The sequence below is a fragment of the Plectrocnemia conspersa genome, unplaced genomic scaffold, assembly GCF_051122295.1.
Source record: "Plectrocnemia conspersa isolate PC_06_02 unplaced genomic scaffold, ASM5112229v1 ptg000010l, whole genome shotgun sequence".
NCBI classification, from domain to species: domain Eukaryota; kingdom Metazoa; phylum Arthropoda; class Insecta; order Trichoptera; family Polycentropodidae; genus Plectrocnemia; species Plectrocnemia conspersa.
Genome location: NW_028277174.1, coordinates 5,514,522 through 5,532,483, shown reverse-complemented (window position 1 = coordinate 5,532,483; position 17,962 = coordinate 5,514,522). Strand labels below are relative to the sequence as shown.

The following is a 17,962-nucleotide window of genomic DNA, read 5'->3' as shown; positions in this document are numbered from 1 at the left end:
AAAAAAATCAAGTTTTTCTTATTCATAAACGTTGTTATAAATGATATTTAAAAAAATATTTAAAAAATTTATAGTACGTATTTAAGTTTTTTTCTCATGGAATTTAAAAATTTTCTACAAAAAAAAACGATTTAGGATTACTTTACTAAGACACTCTTTTAAACATTTTTTGCCACGTATTAAATTTGTTGCAAGATAATTTTTATTGTATTATAGTACATTTAGTTTATCTTTATCGCCGATTATATTTAATTGCACAATTTAGTACTGCACTTTATACTTCACTTTAATCAAAAAATTGTAAAACAAAATGTATTTTCTAAAGCACTTCTTTATTTTTTAAATGAATTATATATTAAAATAGCATAATCAACACAAAACTAAAATAACAAAAATATAACAAAATTATCACGATATGTGTCAGCGTTTTTTCATGTAGGATGTCGAATCAGAAATGATGATGGAAATCATTCAACTGATGGATATGGTCATGCAAGTGTTGGTTTCCCCCAGTGGTTCTAACATCAGCTTGGAATCTAATTAAAATAACAAGAGTATAAATTAAAAAATAATTTAAGTAATATATTTTAATAAAATATAATTTGTCACATACCCTTCATGATCGTTAGCAGTGTAAGTCACGGTCCTAGTAGAACCATCGGGTTGGAGAAGAGAATATTCTCCTCTTACACTATCACCGTCTCTCGATTCAGAATGACTTTTTTCATCTCTAGTGTGAGGATCGGATACTGTGTATTTGTATTCGTAACGAGGATGAGCCTAAAATAATGATTTTAAATATTAGGAATTCGATTTAAAATAATAATATAAAATAAAAAATACTAACATGTTCATGATCGTGTTGATGGTGATGATCGTGGAAGTCGTGCGATTGAATACTGTTGTCTAAAGTTATGCTTTGAGAAGATACTCCATGTCCGTGTGTTCCATGTAGAGAAGAATAATCGATATCGTGGTGAGAATGATGTCCACCATGAATAACACCTCCATAAGCCACAGCCGAGATGGCAATCAAAATTGTAACCTTTTATTATAACATATACTTATTAATAATGAAAAAAGGTCTTATAATATACTATAAAGTATGAGACTTACTTTGGAAAACATGTTAGTTTGTTTTGCTTGTTCAATGTGAAGCTCAGATTGATACTGATGTTCACTGAATATTTTAGTGCTTTTATATATGTGATATATCGTAACTTTTTGGTATTAGACAATCACTTTTTTGGATCCGATTTTGGCGTAATGCGATTGAGTCACTTGTTTAGTAGTCATCCAATTAAAATTAAAGCGTTACAAAATAAGGTAACTAGACTAAAATGGTAATTAAAAACATTATACGTTTATTGACATAAGAAATATGGTTAATTTAGTAAATGATTTACATATGAATAAAAAGCAATATGTGTTTATATAGATTTAGATTGAAATATTAAACCGAGTGATTCATTTTTAATATTTATCATTTGCTTCTAATGTAACAGTCGTATTTTTATGATGAAATGCAAATTTATGGCTTTGTACTCTAATTATTTTAAACATACTAAAAATGTTTCCTTGTTAAATAAGCAAAGCATTTAATAATTATATTATAACACATAAGTATGTGAAAAATTTGTAGGCATTGAATTTATGTGTTTAATATGTTAATATACAATGAAACGCAATATTACTTAATAAACCCTCATTATAAAAACAACAAATTTGTTATAGTAATATTTATTGTAGACATTATATGATACTCTTTAGATTTTTTATATTACAATTAATTATGTTTTCGGGTGAAACTATTTTGTTTATTCTTTGTATAAACCACGTCTTTTAAGTTTTAAAATAAAGGATTAAGTTATAATTATATTAGTGATTTTTGAAGTGTGTTTAAAAAAAGAATAAAGCACATAAATCTGGGTTTCTGGGGATAAAATGTATCTAACCCTCAGGTTGCGAAATGTAATATTTTTCCTTTTGCTTCTTTGTCATCATTGAAAAAATATTCGAAACACTTTTATTAAATTGTAGAGAATTTGCTTCAAAGAAAAATAAAATTTTCTAAACGTATAATTTTTTATGACGTCACTATAATACATTAACACTTAAATTTAGATAATTTTCTTGCCAAGACTTGCCAAGAAAATTATTATTTTTTTAAATCTCATATTTTATGCATTTTAAGAATGATAATTAATAATAGATAAATAATTTAAATAATATTTATGAATATTCAAAAAAGCAAAAGAGTAGGAGCATTTTATGCATTAATCTTCATTATATTTTGACATGTTATTTTAAATAAAATTTATTATTTTATTATTATTAATTAGATATAAATATATTTTTATAAAATAAGTACTGTAAATGATCCTACCTAATTTAATGATATATACCGTCAATTTAATAAAATACAAAATATGAGAACACCCAGAATTAAAATTTTTTTTTCATTTATGTAAACGTTAAGCGCGGTTAAGAATTTTTATAACATTTTTATAAATGTTATAAAAATTCTTAACCGCGCGTTATAATAAGAATTAATATATTGTTCAATGAGTAAAATTTTAATATATGTAACGTTTACATAAATGAAAAAAAATTTTTTGAGCACGACATGAGCTTGCTTTTAAGAATGAGAATGATAAGGTGTGATATGTGATTTTACATGGTGTGAAAGAAAGAGCGAACAAATAACTAAAAGTCTAAGAATGTAGATTTATTAATTAGAGGAATAATGGGGAAAATTTTATCTCTCTTATTTCGTTCATGATGCTTCATCTCTAAAAATACTAACAATTACAGCTTATCGTCAAAATAAAAATGAAAGAAAAAAATTTGGGTTATGTTTGCTGTTTAAAATTAAGCTACTCCTACGAAAGGTGTAATGAACGTCAATTGTTCACGTTTTTAAAAGTCTGTGGCGATTTTTAATTCTGGGTGTTCTCATATTTTGTATTTTATTAAATTGACGGTATATATCATTAAATTAGGTAGGATCATTTACATTACTTATTTTATAAAAATATATTTATATCCAATTAATAATAATAAAATAATAAATTTTATTTAAAATAACATGTCAAAATATAATGAAGATTAATGCATAAAATGCTCCTACTCTTTTGCTTTTTTGAATATTCATAAATATTATTTAAATTAATTATGTATTAAAAATTATCATTCTTAAAATTCATAAAATATGAGATTTAAAAAAATAATAGTTACTTTGATTATAAAATCAAAGTAACTTTTGCTCAATGAACTGTAAGCCACAAAATAATAGACTCATTCATTCATTGCCACTTTAATTAAAAGGTGGGGGGGGGGGGGGTGGATTAAACATACGTCGTTTTTTGTCGAAATAAAATTGTTCGTGATTTATCAAAGCTGTCTTCAGAAAACATTTCGAATAATTCCCAAAATCACACTCTTTTTAAGCGATATCGAGACTAGGGATCGCAATACTGGTTATAACAGAATCGGCATATAAATTGACATTGGGCACTACCAGTATTAAAAAATTAAATAACTGTAGTTTGTAGTACCGATTTTTTTTTAAATCCGACCACCTTATTTCTTAAAATCTATATCTCCATGGCTTAGAATTACGAAAACGACGATGCCCATTATGCTTGAAAGCAGAAGCAAAGAATAAAATGATATTCATTGCAAGGGATTGATCTAAGTTTTTTAATCAGTCCTAGAGGTTGGAAATATCGGCGCAAATTTGTAAAATTTAATTTAACATGTTTGATATTTTATGTACGACATGCGCGACGTGTCAACATAAAAGTAATACATTTGCAGGAAAGTCTAACGGTACCTATTAGTTTTCAGTAATTTTGTTATGTGACAGAGAAATGATCGCGATGCAGCGACCTACCGGTCCCTTTTTATGATAGGGATGGCTGGCGAAGTGAAAATAAAATCAGATATTGCATACACGAAATTTGTTTATTTTTATCTCCATTTAGACATATTTTTACACAAATAGTCAACGGAATATGCTTTACTAAACACATGTGTTAATTTAGCAATAATTATATTTATATTGGGCAAAATGTGTTTTTTTTTTTAAATTACATATAAAATAAATATAGGTTGTACTTGAGGATTTAATTAAAATAAATAATAATTAAAATAAAAGATAAATCATGTATGTTTTTACATGAAACTTGGTTTATCTTTTATTTTATTTGTATAATATAAGTAAATAAATTTTAAAAATATAATCTTTTTTGTTGTTGTTGTAGAAACTAAATATGAGTGCTCACCGATGAATATTAAAATCGAGCTAGGTTGTACATATCTGGTATTAAAAACGCTCTAATAATGAGCTATTTTCAGCTCATAGAGAATATCTTATATGTATTAAAATAAAAATATATGAAAGTGTACCTAAAATTTCTAGAATACATTGGATAGTTGCGAATAGTATAATATTTTATTATAACCAATTAAATAAGTCACGGAAGTTATTATAGCTTACATTTTGAAAGCCCTTTAAATTTAGCAACGAGCAAAATCCCACTTAAAACAAATTTTATGCAAAAGCAGTCATGTTGTAAAATAATTTCACACAAATGAATATTTTCACTGACACTTCACAAAGGCATGTTATTATGGAGCGTAAAAATTATTAATAAAAACGCATCAATAATTAACATTTTATAACATTATGCGTACTGTAGTAACAGTACAATAGTGAGAGTGTCGTCACGCACTCTTGTGTCTTTTTGTTTAAATAAATCATAAACATTATACATACACTACCGGTTGTAACTGTCGGTATAAAAAGAAACTCTTCCCATCGATTAGTCACAGTGTCGTGTGTGATTCTAAATAGGAAAGACAAACAACATAAGGACATGTTTAAGGTATTAAATGATACAAGGAAGACAAAAATCAATATAAAATACTGACACATCGCATTTTTTTGATCATATCAGGTCATTTTAATCTTTTTTGCATTTGTGGTTTCATCCAATGCTGGATGGGTCGGTTACTTTGGTAATCCACTGTCTTCAAGACATGGAAAATCGCATCAAAGTGTGACGAAGTATCACATACCAGATCCACACCATCAGCACACGAACTTCCAATATCATCCAGAAGTACATGCAAGTATTTTTATTGACAATTGATTAGAGTATATTATTTATTTATTTAATTATTTTTTTGTCATTTAAGGCTTATCCTAAATATAAATACAGTTACAAAGTCAATGATGATTATACTAACGACCATAAAAGTCATTGGGAAACTAGAGATGGTGGTCGAGTGGAAGGACAGTATGCCTTTTTACAACCAGATGGATCAACACGACATGTCTCTTATAAAGCTGATAAACATAATGGGTATATATAAAATTGTTTTTAAATATAGCATAAGATGTTTTTCTAATAAATATTACGACCAAATTTCAGGTTCAATGCAATAGTTAGAACAACAGGTGGACCTCACCATGGTCATCTTCACTAATATTAATTTGTTATAAATATTGTATATAAATTGTTATCTTGTTTGTAATAAAATATATTAAATAAAACAGTTGTTAATATTCAATTTTATTTATTCTATTACTAATATTTATTATACATTTATTACATATTTAATTTCCACTATGTCCACTGTATTTTACTTCGGCATTGAAGCTATAGAAAATAAGAAAATAATAATAACAATGATTAATAAATAATAAATATATAGATTGTATTTTTACTGACCCGCTGTCTTTATCTACATGGTAGATTACAGTCCTGACATGACCATCAGGTTGAAGAAGTTGGTATTGTCCGTGAGTTACATCTCCTTCTCTATTTTCAGATTGGCTCTTAATGTCTTTGGTATGGTCATCATGTACAGTGTATTCATATTTATATGATGGATGATGATTAGGCTGTGGATTAGTAAAATTAATTAAACCATTAAAGAAATAAGACTTTTATCCTAATTATTGGCAGTATAAAATGGATTAACTTAAGTCACGTAATATAAAGGTCTAAATATAATATTTCAACTATTTATGTAATGAAATATGAATGGAAAAGTTAAGGAACATCCTTAATGAATGGAACAAAGTTAAAAAGCCAAACTCAATAGACGTAAAGTATTATACAATACTTACATATTCCTCATGATGTCCTCCAGATTGATATTCTTGATGTTGTGATGGTTCATGGTTGCTGATAAACGACTGTGATGATACAGCATGTCCTTGTTGTGGATGACCATGCTCATCAACAGTTTGATGAACTATCTGTCCATGATGTTGGACATTTTGCGATAAGCAAACTGCTACCAAGGCGCTCAAAAATACAATCTGCAATTATTGAATATGTATTATTATCAATGTATCAAATTAATAAGTTGTTTAATAAATAAATAATTATATAAACCTTGCAGATCATCTTGCTGAATGCTTACTCTTCGTTCAGATGAAACGAAATGATACAATGTGCATAATTGTAGAGCGCTTTTATACTGATTATATGCCAATGTCTCGAGTTACATAAGTGTTCTCTAAATCTAATGTATCGACATATCTGGGTGAGCTTTTTGTTTAATTTTTTACACATAAGAGTGAAATGCATTTATTTAGTTCATCATGGTTAGAGTCAGCTCAGATTTTTTGTAGCAGATAAATGACATAAAATAACATTGGATATATTGGAGCAAAAGTTAAAAAGTCGTTGCAAAATTAATTTAAATTATTATGAAAGACATACATTTAAATAAATGACATATACAGATTAAAAAAATGATCCTATATAACTGAGATATTTATAACTTAATTACTAAAAATTGCAACTTTAATAAGCCCACACATAGGTAATATAATCATAGTTGCAATTACGCAATTCATTAACTAAAACAGTTACAGGTTGAATTGCATAATTTGCACCTAGATCTAATTACTCAATATTGCATTTAAAGTTGTCATTCTATACTCACAACATATAAATTAAAGCATATGTAAGCATCAAACATACAAATAAAACAATGACACTATTCATGTTAGATAATTCCTACTTGTGTCATATTTTTTATTCTTAAGCCTACTGTGTTGAAAAGCTGCTGGACCACTTCCGTCACCGAGTGTACCAAAACTTTTTGTTAAAAAAATACTCACGCATTCGTTGCGTAAAAATTGGCACAAATTATCAGTCGTATAAATACTAGGACATCTCGAATGCAGATCATAGTTCAATTTGAGGCACAGTGCAAAGAGCAAGTGTATAAACATATTAAAAATGTACTCCAAGGTAATATATTTTTAAATATTACTATAATTTATTTATTTATGTATTATATTAATAATATTACATTATGATTAGTTCCTTTTCTTATGCGCCTTGGTGGCTTTGAGCAAAGCTCAATACGAACATGGAGGATATTCTTCTCAATCGTTCATCAAACACGAAGCTCCAGTGATCCATAAAAAAATTGTACCTATAGCTGTTGTTCCAGTACATGCTCAAGTATCTAAAGGGCATGCTGTTTCATCGCAATCTTTTGTAACTAGCAACACTCATCAAGCTCCAAAGTATCAAGCTCCACAATACCAACACCAAGGATACGAATATAAGCATCAAGAAGAATACGTAAATAATCTGTACCTTTAAATATTTACTATCATCAAATGACATTAATAATATTTTCAATCTAGGCTCATCCCGTTTACAAATTCGAATACCACGTTGTGGATACACACACTGGAGATGAAAAGAGTCAATCTGAAAGCAGAGATGGAGATGTTGTAAAAGGGCAATATTCTTTGGTACAACCCGATGGACACATCAGGACTGTTGTATATGAATCTGATAAACATACAGGGTATATATTTTAAAATATTCAATATTTTTTTTTCATTATTTTATTTACTAACATTTTTTTGTGATTAGATTCAATGCACATGTGACTTATTCTGATGCCCCCAAACAACACGCAGCTTATCACTAATTTATTTTATTTTAATCTACTATGTAAATAGATTTCGTACTATTTTTGTAAATGATTTGATAATTTCGTAGTGTTGTGTGATATATAATCGAGTTATGTATGTAAATTAATTATATGACAAATAAAAAAATGTAAAATAAAAATATAAAACCAAAAGTTTTTTTTATATTAAAAGTATTTTATTAATTTAAATTAATACATAAATTATTGCAATAAACTAGTTAGTACTAAATATAGATTTCCTGTTATACAGCTGTAATGTAATAAATATTAAATTGAAATTAAATGGTGTCAACTATTTTTTAAGCATTGGAAATATTTTTAATTAAAATAACAATAATCTGATTTCTACATTAAGTAATTCTGTTTAAAATACAAAAATCGTATTTTTTTATATCGATATTAGATTTTTTAAAACTGTATTAAAAACTAATCTATATAAATACAACTTATTTAAATAAATCGTAATACCGGTATTGTGTTAAAAATCGGTATTACAAAATGAAATACTAGTAGTACCGAAAAAATCTATTTTTTCTAAATACGTACATTTTATTTGTTGAAAACAATATCTCCTTGACTTGGCACTATGAAAACAACGATGCCTTAAAGTAGAAGCGGAAAATAAAATGACTTCGGAAATAAATATTATTTGGATATTCTAAAAAAATATTAAATATGCAACAATTATAAAATTAAAAAAAATTAAGCTTATTAATATCACAATCATCAATGACATAAATCTGTTTATAAAAAAAAGATGTCACGTTTTAAACAAACAAATTTACAATTTTGTACCACTCTTTTCTAATGTGGTTCTTTTGGATAATCGTAACTGACAAAAATAATGGAATAAATTGACTAGTGATGCTCTGGCCTTTGGCCTTTGGTAAGGCATCCAGAAGCAGTCAATGAAAGACGATATTTTGTCAGAGATAAACTTTTCCTAGATTTGTTGCTCCGAAAAAAGAAAAATTTCCCGCCCGCATTTTTAAAAGATTTTTTTTGACAATGTGATAAATGAATGAATATGAACAAATAAATGAAATAAAAAGTTTTTGATACACAGAAGTTTTAATTATTTTTATTGGTACACAATAAAGGATCGGCATCTAAAGTATTTTTAGAAGTACCCGAATGTAAGGAATATTGTTTAAACGCTTTTTATTTTTTTAAACATAATATATTTATAAATAGTCAGACGGATAATTGGTCATAAATGTCGACCACTTTCGATTTTTTTGCAAAATTCAATTTTTTAATCCTATGCAGTTTTATCTTTACATATTTTTTTTGCATATGTTGTCTGATACAACTTTCTTATGTTTTATGTAAAAACCGACTTTTAAAAAAATGGTATTTAAATTTCAGTATTTAGAAAAACGTGTTTTTAAATTGATACAAAAAAAATAGAAACAGGAAAAGCTTAGGCTATGTAATATTAATATTACTATTACTGAAACATAATTTATTGCAAACTATTAAGTACAATTTTTAATTTAAGTTAGTATTCACGTAATTCCCAGTATAACGAATCTTCATTTTGTCCCTGAAAAACTTTCAAACAAAATATTTTTATTGTAACGAAGACTGATTTCAGTATAACGAAATATTTTGCACCGAATATAAGAATGACGATACAACTTAACACTATATTTGTCCGAATTCAGTTCGTCCTTAACTGAGCCTGTGCCGGATGTGTTCACATGTGACATTAAAAGTGTTTATTACAGTTCCTTTCAAATCAATATCATGATGAATAGTTTTTCAATACTCAATATGTTAATTATTCAATTTTTAGAAATATTTGTTATCAAAGGATATTTGGTAAAAAAATATTTTTATTGATTTTATAATAATTTAATAAACAGTAATTTATTTTATGTATTTTAGTTTGTTGGTCATTTAGATATAAGAAGAAATTAAAACATATTTTTATAATTATTTGTTAGTGTTTTATGTTTTTTCTTTTGTTGACAATTTGAATAACTATAAAAATATTGTAAAACAAATAATATTTACATGAAAATTATCTAGTGTGTTTCAAATTGGCAGTTGAACAACACAGATAAGTAATAAAGATATAACGCAAATTAAACTACTGTAACTATATATTTTAAACAATTTGCTAATATTTGTGTATAAAATAGTTGTACACACATAGTTTCTATATTCATTATTTAATACATGTTATAGTAAATTTAATCATATTCTATATTGAATAAATAAAAAACATCTTACATAAACATTAAAAACATTGATTTTCACTATTTTAAAAATCAAGGTATAAACTATCAGTAAAAATACATTCAGGAAGATGTTGAATTTCACATACTTCGATTTCTATAATTCACTTTCATTCATATCAACTCGCGTAAATATTTATCTAACACTTTCACGATAAAACAAAGTTTACTAAAAACATTCCACTTACTATAACATATCTGACCTACGTTACAAAATATTTTTTACCAATACGCAAAAACAAGTCATTATCATCCATAACCGTTCTCTTATTCGCCACACATTAAAATCCAATAAAAATTCTATGGGGAGTTATTAAACGGTAGCAAAACGTTTGATCTATAACATAATATAATCGATTAATAACGAAATTGTTTATTGCCTGTCAAGACATTAAACTATTAGAAATATATATTGTGCACTATACTCATTGCAAATACTCCATATTGACAATGTTACATAACGATCTTATCGTGTTAATTGCATAATTATCATCAATTAATATAAATCGAGCGTTAATGAAAAAAATGTATGTCGCACCCACAAACATAAAAAATCTTGTTTTTGGATCAGTCCACCAAGAATGTCTGTAGTTGAGTAATACAAGTGTAATGACATAATGTATTATTATGATAATATATACAATTATAGAAATACATAAAAAAAAACATTGAAGGAATAGCGCATTGGTTTAGTGTAAATAACTAATTGATGATATATATTATGATAAAAGACATTCATAAATCTGTACTCTTATTTCCTTAACATTTACTCTAATTTCATATGACTCAATATTTATTGAAATATTTCTAGTTACATAAAATATATAGGTTGCATGTTTGTGTTACATGCAATAACATAACTTTGATCTAATTACTAACCGACGATCAATCGTAACAATTATAAACGTTGAGTGAAATTGTGCACGATTTTACTTTGAACGTTGGATAATTTTAATTCTGTCACTCAACCAGTATCGTAACACCTTGTAAGAACGAACCAGTTATAAAATACCATATTTTTGTTCATAATCAATCAATTAACCACAATTGAAGACATTCATTTTTTTCCGGAGAATATTCTTAAATTAAATAATTTATTATTCAGACGGATCAAATATTTATTTATATCAAGAGCTTTAATCACATATATTTGCACTACATTAAAAAAACAATGTTCTAAAATTTCCTTTGCACAACACATTGTTTTAACCGCAAAAAATTGTCACGACCACACGAAAGGTGAAATGATTAAGCTCCTTGTATTACCTGTAACGGCAATTGTGGTAATTTAACAGGTTATTATGCAAAAGCTCAAAACATGCTATATAAACTGACTATTGACACTTACTATCAACAGTTCGCACTGAGACTTGGATCAGTAAAGACAATCAATAAACAACAATAAAATGATTGGAAAGGTATTTTTATAAACATATGCGTATTTTATAATATATATATAAAACAAACTTAATATTAAAATTTTCAGGTAGTGGTATTCTGCGCTTTTTTGGCACTGAGCAGTGCTCAGTATGGCGGTTATGGTAATGGCCATGGTCATGCTGTGTCATCTCAAAATTTCGTAAAGCACGAAGCTCCACACCACAAAATCGTAGTGCCTGTCCACCACCAAGAACACCATGAACCAATTCATAAAGGACATGCCGTTTCATCCCAATCCTTCGTGAGCCATCACACTCCTGTCCATCACGCTCCTGTCCATCACGCTCCAGTCTACCAACACGTTCCTGTCCATCATGCTCCAGTCTACCACCATGCTCCAGTACACCACGTGCCAATCCACCACGAAGAAGAACATGTAAATATAATAAACTCATATTCATTATAATCACAAATTCTTAACATTTTTTTCTTCTTTATAAATAACTAGCACCATCACCCATCTTACAAATTCGAATACAGCGTCCATGATGACCACACCAAGGATATCAAAAGCCAATCTGAACATAGAGATGGCGATAAAGTAGATGGACATTATTCTCTTCTCCAACCTGATGGTCATATCAGAAACGTCAACTACCACGCTGATAAACACAGCGGGTAATTATCTATACTTTTAAATTAAATATTAAATTCAATTCAATAATTTATGATTTGTTGTTTTTAGATTCAACGCTGAAGTAACTTACACCCATCCAGGCCATAATCATGGATATCATCATTAATGTGTGATCTATAAAGCATTTAACTCATCATCGAATCATCGAATCATTTCATCCATTTATTTCATTATTTAAATGTGATTATATTGTAAATATTTTTTATGGATATCAATAAAATGTAAATAACCAAAATACTTGTGTTTCGTTTAGTTATATTATTGGTTATATATAATAGTAACTATCATGTTGTATTATAGCAAATTTTAAATAGAACATACACACAAAAAAACTGTACAAGTTTTTATTATTATAAATTGTAAAAAAATTCAGTACGCGAAAAAAATCGAGTTCTAAAAATTATGATATTTAAATAATTATCAACATTTTCTTGTAGTCTAGAGCCTGGACACCTATCAACATCTATTCTTTTCCTAGGAATCATTGGACAAATACAAATACAAGTAAAATAACTTGTTATTTGTTTTCGCAAAATACATTTTTATGTTTTATTATTAAATCTAATAATTACACATTAAAATGATCAAACTATTAGTGCCCTGTGTATTTCCATCTACCAGTATATCCCTCACAGAATACAACCAATCATATGGCATAAATTTAAGGCGTAAAAATAAATATATTATAGTCACTATTACCATTCAATGAATACCTGTATTATTCAAATAAAAATCCGTTTTAATTAAATTGTTTTTACTACAATACATCATAAGAAATGCTATTTTTTTAACACTTTACCTACCGGACACACCAATTGGCGTCCTGAGTGTGCCGAAAGATAAACACCGCGGACGCCAATTGGCGTCTTGTGTATGTAATGGTTCCCATATCAGATTAAAAAAATATGTTTAGTGTTTTATTTGATTTTTTTTAAGAGATGACTAAATATATGTATGCATTTTCATTTTACTTAGAATTTTTATTTAAAAATTATATAAAAAACAAATGCGAAGGTTTTATAAATATATTTTGTATTTCTTTTAACCAGCTGTTTAACTACCAGACTTGAACCGGCATTTTTTCACAAATCTGCGCGAATTGTACCTTTTGTATTTAAAGTTATGTATCTTTTGATGCGGTCCGAATAATTCCATAAATTTTTCTAGACGTCATAAATGTATCAATGCATATATTCAAGCCATTATTAGGTGGCTCTCAACATGTGGTTCACCGGAAAGCTGATATTGAAAATAATAAAGTATTCTAGTAGAATTTGTTTTATTTATAAATTATATAATTAAATTATTTTTATATATTATATTTTGTTAAAAATTTTACAATTTGTATTACTAATGACACAAATTAGGTGTTGAAGACGTCGCCAGTGCTATAACACGTTTTGCTGCTAAATATTCAACAGCACGTCAACATCGGGGCAGCAAGCTCCTCAATGTGGACGACTGGAAAAGATGTCTGAAGAAAACCGAGCCCTTCGAACTGATCTATAATAGTTATCATTACTGAAGCTCATTAATTATTAGTGATTTTGTAGTGTAAAACAGAAAACTTTAGTACACCAATGGGTGAATATAGTATTTAAAAATATTAAATATAGTGTAAAATTAAATTTTGATCACAAAGAACAGTTTTAGTGTTAAACTATTTATAATTATTTACTAAACATATATTATAATTATTACTGACCGCTTATTTACTGAGCATTTATTCTTAAAAAACTCATTTAATTTGTTGCCTTAAAAATATATATTATATAATATGGACTATTACGATTTAATTATATTACTTTTATTTACTATTTGATCAGACACAATATTTGTAAGACATATATACAAGAATGATTTTTAAATCATTAGTTTCTAGCTGTAAAACATATTATTAAATAAATAAAAATAATATTAGAGGAAAATAAGCTTAACTTAAATAATATATGTATATATATACGTTTATAAAAAACATTAATCATTGATCAAAATAAACAGAACAAGATAAATATCTATCTGATTTTACAATCGATGTTTTGAAATAAGTTATATAGCAATTATTAAATATACAGCGTTTTTAGATCTATTTTTTATTATTATCAAACAGTAATTTAAAAAAATGACTTTCGCTAATATGTCAACTAAAATAATTCAACTCACATATTTGCAATATTATTATTTGTTAATTTAAGATTATCAAAACAAATTTCATACCAATGTTGTATATAATCAATTTCAATGCATCATGAATCAAATATATGCAATATAAGTTTATTTTTTATTATACTATTGTATATTATTAAGATCTGTAACTAATTTGTAAAACGTTGATTAAATCCAAGAGGAATTCAATCATAAAGAAAAGTACATTTGTCACGTCGATTTAATCTGTCTTTAAACATTATATCGATATCGATTAATCGCATAACGCTTGCATAATGGCATAGGTTCACTTTGTTTACGGTTAAGTAATTCGATCTTATTTAGAGTTAAGGCGCCTACTTAAAAAAAATCAGCTGCATTATTCGGCCTTATTACAAAAAATGATTGGCACTCGGGTCAATTATCGATTTTTGTGTTTGTACGCAACGTGCGACACATACGTATAGATTACACACCAAAAAAGCTCGTAACTGGTTATTATGCAAAAGCTCACCGAATAAACTTGTATATAAACTGAGGACAAATAGTCAAAATTCACAGTGCACTTTCAATCTCAACTTAAGAGACACATTCAGTACACACAGCATCCAAACATGATTTCTAAGGTAATTTATCATTTAAAATATATATAAATTAAAAATAATAAATTTAATTTAATAATAATGTAAAGCAATTTAAATATTTTATAAATAGTGAGTAATTTGATTAAGTACTAAAATACATTAAAATTTCAATGAGCTCTCAATGTTCTAAATTTAAAATATTAAATAAATAAATAAATAATTTATTATTGCAACATACATAAATTCATATTTCTCTTATTTTATTGTATTTATACAATAAATATACAGTGAGTTTTTTACTTCTGATCTGCGATGTTGTATTTATCACTCTATTATTATTATTTGTTTTAACTATTAATTTACTATGATGTACACCGAGTATACATGTCCTTTTATTATTTTAATATTTCTATAAATATATCGAATAAAATGTTTATATTGTAGGTGTTTCTCTGTGATATTAAATTAGAATACACTTACATATTAAATTCGATTAGTATAATATATGAGTAATCAGAGAAAGTTTGTCACTAAATTAAGGTATAAATTCACCAAATTATTTACTAATGTTCACGTACAAAAGTTTTCAACTTGTTTTTAATTTTTGTGAAAAAGTATTAGGTGTATTTAATTTCTGCATTTATACAAAAATGTCAAATAAACTTATATAATATTACAATAATTGTAACGAATTACTCAATTGTTCGACTTTTACTATTCCGTAATAATATTCGTATTTTTACAACTTCAAATAAATAAATAATTTGCACATGTACACTGAGTATACATCACCGGATTGCGTAGATTTTTTAACAACGTACAAAAGTTTAATGTTTATTTTTAATCTGTCTTAATATGATTTCAATTGCAGCTAATTTTGAAATTATGTTTTACGAATAAAATATAATTTTATTGGCAAAATTAATAAAATGATTAATCAATACAATTTTTTTAATTGAGAGCTTTGTAGACAACAAATTTTAATAACTATAATATTATTATTACATTATAAGGCTGATTTTTTTATTCATACTTTTTAAAGATAATAGAATTTTATTATTTATATAAATAATTATTTTTGAATAATTCTCAAAATTTTGATTAAATAAATATTTCATTTATTGCTCATTGATATTAATAAAAAAAACTTTTCGTTATTTATGCAATTTTTAAGTACTTTTTATCAACTTATGTTTTAATAGATATTTTATGATCTTATAATTTGATATATTATAAATTGACTAGAAAATATTTTTATAAATCAAACATATTTAATTTAATTAATTATTTAGTTTTAACAGTATTTTTTAATTTAAATAAATATGGATAGCTTACTAGTTATAACAAAATGCCGCATTAAAAAGTAACTATTATATTGAATTTTGATATTTTTTCATAGCATATTTATCAGAATATTGGGTACAAATTGGTATTATTAAAGCATCTTTACCCAAAAGTAATGTTAGCTAATTTGCACTTAATGCCACCGTTCTATACATTATTTATTTCATAAAAATAATTGCTATTTTTTCTGTAGATTGTTGCTGTTTGCGCCTTGCTGGCAGTCAGCCATGCCCAGCATGGCTATGAACATGGTCATGGTCACGCAGTGTCATCTCAGTCGATTGTTAGGCACGAAGCTCCCATCCAACACAAGAAGCTCTTGGTAGTACCAGCCCACCACCAACAAGCCCATATCCCATCCCATCATGGACATGAAAGTCACGCCGTTTCTTCCCAATCTTTCGTAAGCCATCACGCTCCAATCCATCAGGCTCCAGTTCACCACGCTCCAATCCACCATGCTGTTCCTGTTCACGCCGTTCCTATTCATGTACCAGTACATCATGCTCCAGCCCAACACCAAGAAGAATACGTAAGTGCTACTAAATAAAATTGGGCTAAGTTATTTCAACTGCATTGTATGATTAATATTTTTTTCACAGCATCATCACCCAGCTTACAAATTCGAATACAGCGTCCATGATGATCATACCCAAGACATCAAAAGTCAAACTGAGCAGAGAGATGGTGATAAGGTAGAAGGAAGCTATTCTCTTCTCCAACCCGATGGTCATGTCAGGAACGTTGTATATCATGCTGATGATCACAGCGGGTAATTATTATTAAATTATTTTTTAATCTAAAAACCATATTTTAAACTAAATAATTATTAATTATATTGCAGTTTCAACGCTGAAGTTACATATTCGCATCCAGGTCATGGTCAAGGTCATCATGGTTACAACTAAACTAAAAAAATTAACCAGATTGTTATGTATCATACAAAATTTCGCATGACCATTTTCGACGTATCATGTTCATTATTGTAAATATGTTTTGTAAATAAATATCTTTATTATACAGACGATTTTTAATTAATGTGTCTTAACATTTTTCTTTCACTGTTTAAATGAAATGTAGAGCAAACACAAAAAAAAATATAGCGGTGAAATATTCCAGTAATGCGGAATATTAGTAGGTTAATCAAACAACTCTTGATAATAAACTACAATGTTATGAACAGGATTGTTCCTTATAAGGCACCATTTAACAGCAACTAGTTTTTTATTTTATTTAATTAATGAATTTTAAGACACTTGTTAAAAATAACACTCTCTACAAAAGTTAGAAATTTGATTCAAAGCAATAAAATTAAAATAAATAAACAATTTTGTGTGAAATTATAATGTGACTGATACATACTTTCACATAAGAAATCGCGGGGCGTGCCTTACGAAAACTTCAGTTGCACATTACAGCGGAATTAATATATTCTTTTTTTTTTATTTTAACATAATACAATGTGTATAATCCAATTTTACCGTCACGGGTGGATTAATGATTAATTAGTAACCCAGATATGCAGTTTTAATTTTTCGGTTAACATAATCGGTTGCATAATCGTGGTGTCGAATATAATTGATTTAATTAGA

The 17,962-nt window shown here is 27.0% G+C and overlaps 3 protein-coding genes across 3 annotated transcripts; 2 read left to right on the top strand and 1 right to left on the bottom strand.

Annotated features, from left to right (window-relative positions):
- Nucleotides 1–315: 315 nt before the first annotated feature.
- Nucleotides 316–1,166, bottom strand: LOC148230421 (uncharacterized). Its single transcript, XM_088195887.1, has 4 exons — nt 1,117–1,166; nt 848–1,045; nt 614–780; nt 316–536 (listed from the first exon to the last, which is right to left on the bottom strand). The coding sequence occupies exons 1-4, from the start codon at nt 1,126–1,128 to the stop codon at nt 449–451; spliced, it is 465 nt and encodes a 154-aa protein (XP_088052013.1). The 5' UTR covers nt 1,129–1,166; the 3' UTR covers nt 316–448.
- A 10,438-nt stretch (nt 1,167–11,604) lies between these two features.
- Nucleotides 11,605–12,493, top strand: LOC148230420 (uncharacterized). The gene is made up of 4 exons (XM_088195426.1): nt 11,605–11,638; nt 11,707–12,036; nt 12,109–12,278; nt 12,346–12,493. Exons 1-4 carry the CDS (start codon nt 11,627–11,629, stop codon nt 12,401–12,403), a joined length of 570 nt encoding a protein of 189 aa, XP_088051552.1. The 5' UTR covers nt 11,605–11,626; the 3' UTR covers nt 12,404–12,493.
- A 2,521-nt stretch (nt 12,494–15,014) lies between these two features.
- On the top strand, nt 15,015–17,336 carry LOC148230419 (uncharacterized). The gene is made up of 4 exons (XM_088195425.1): nt 15,015–15,068; nt 16,564–16,902; nt 16,973–17,142; nt 17,215–17,336. Exons 1-4 carry the CDS (start codon nt 15,057–15,059, stop codon nt 17,276–17,278), a joined length of 585 nt encoding a protein of 194 aa, XP_088051551.1. The 5' UTR covers nt 15,015–15,056; the 3' UTR covers nt 17,279–17,336.
- The last annotated feature ends 626 nt before the right edge of the window (nt 17,337–17,962 follow it).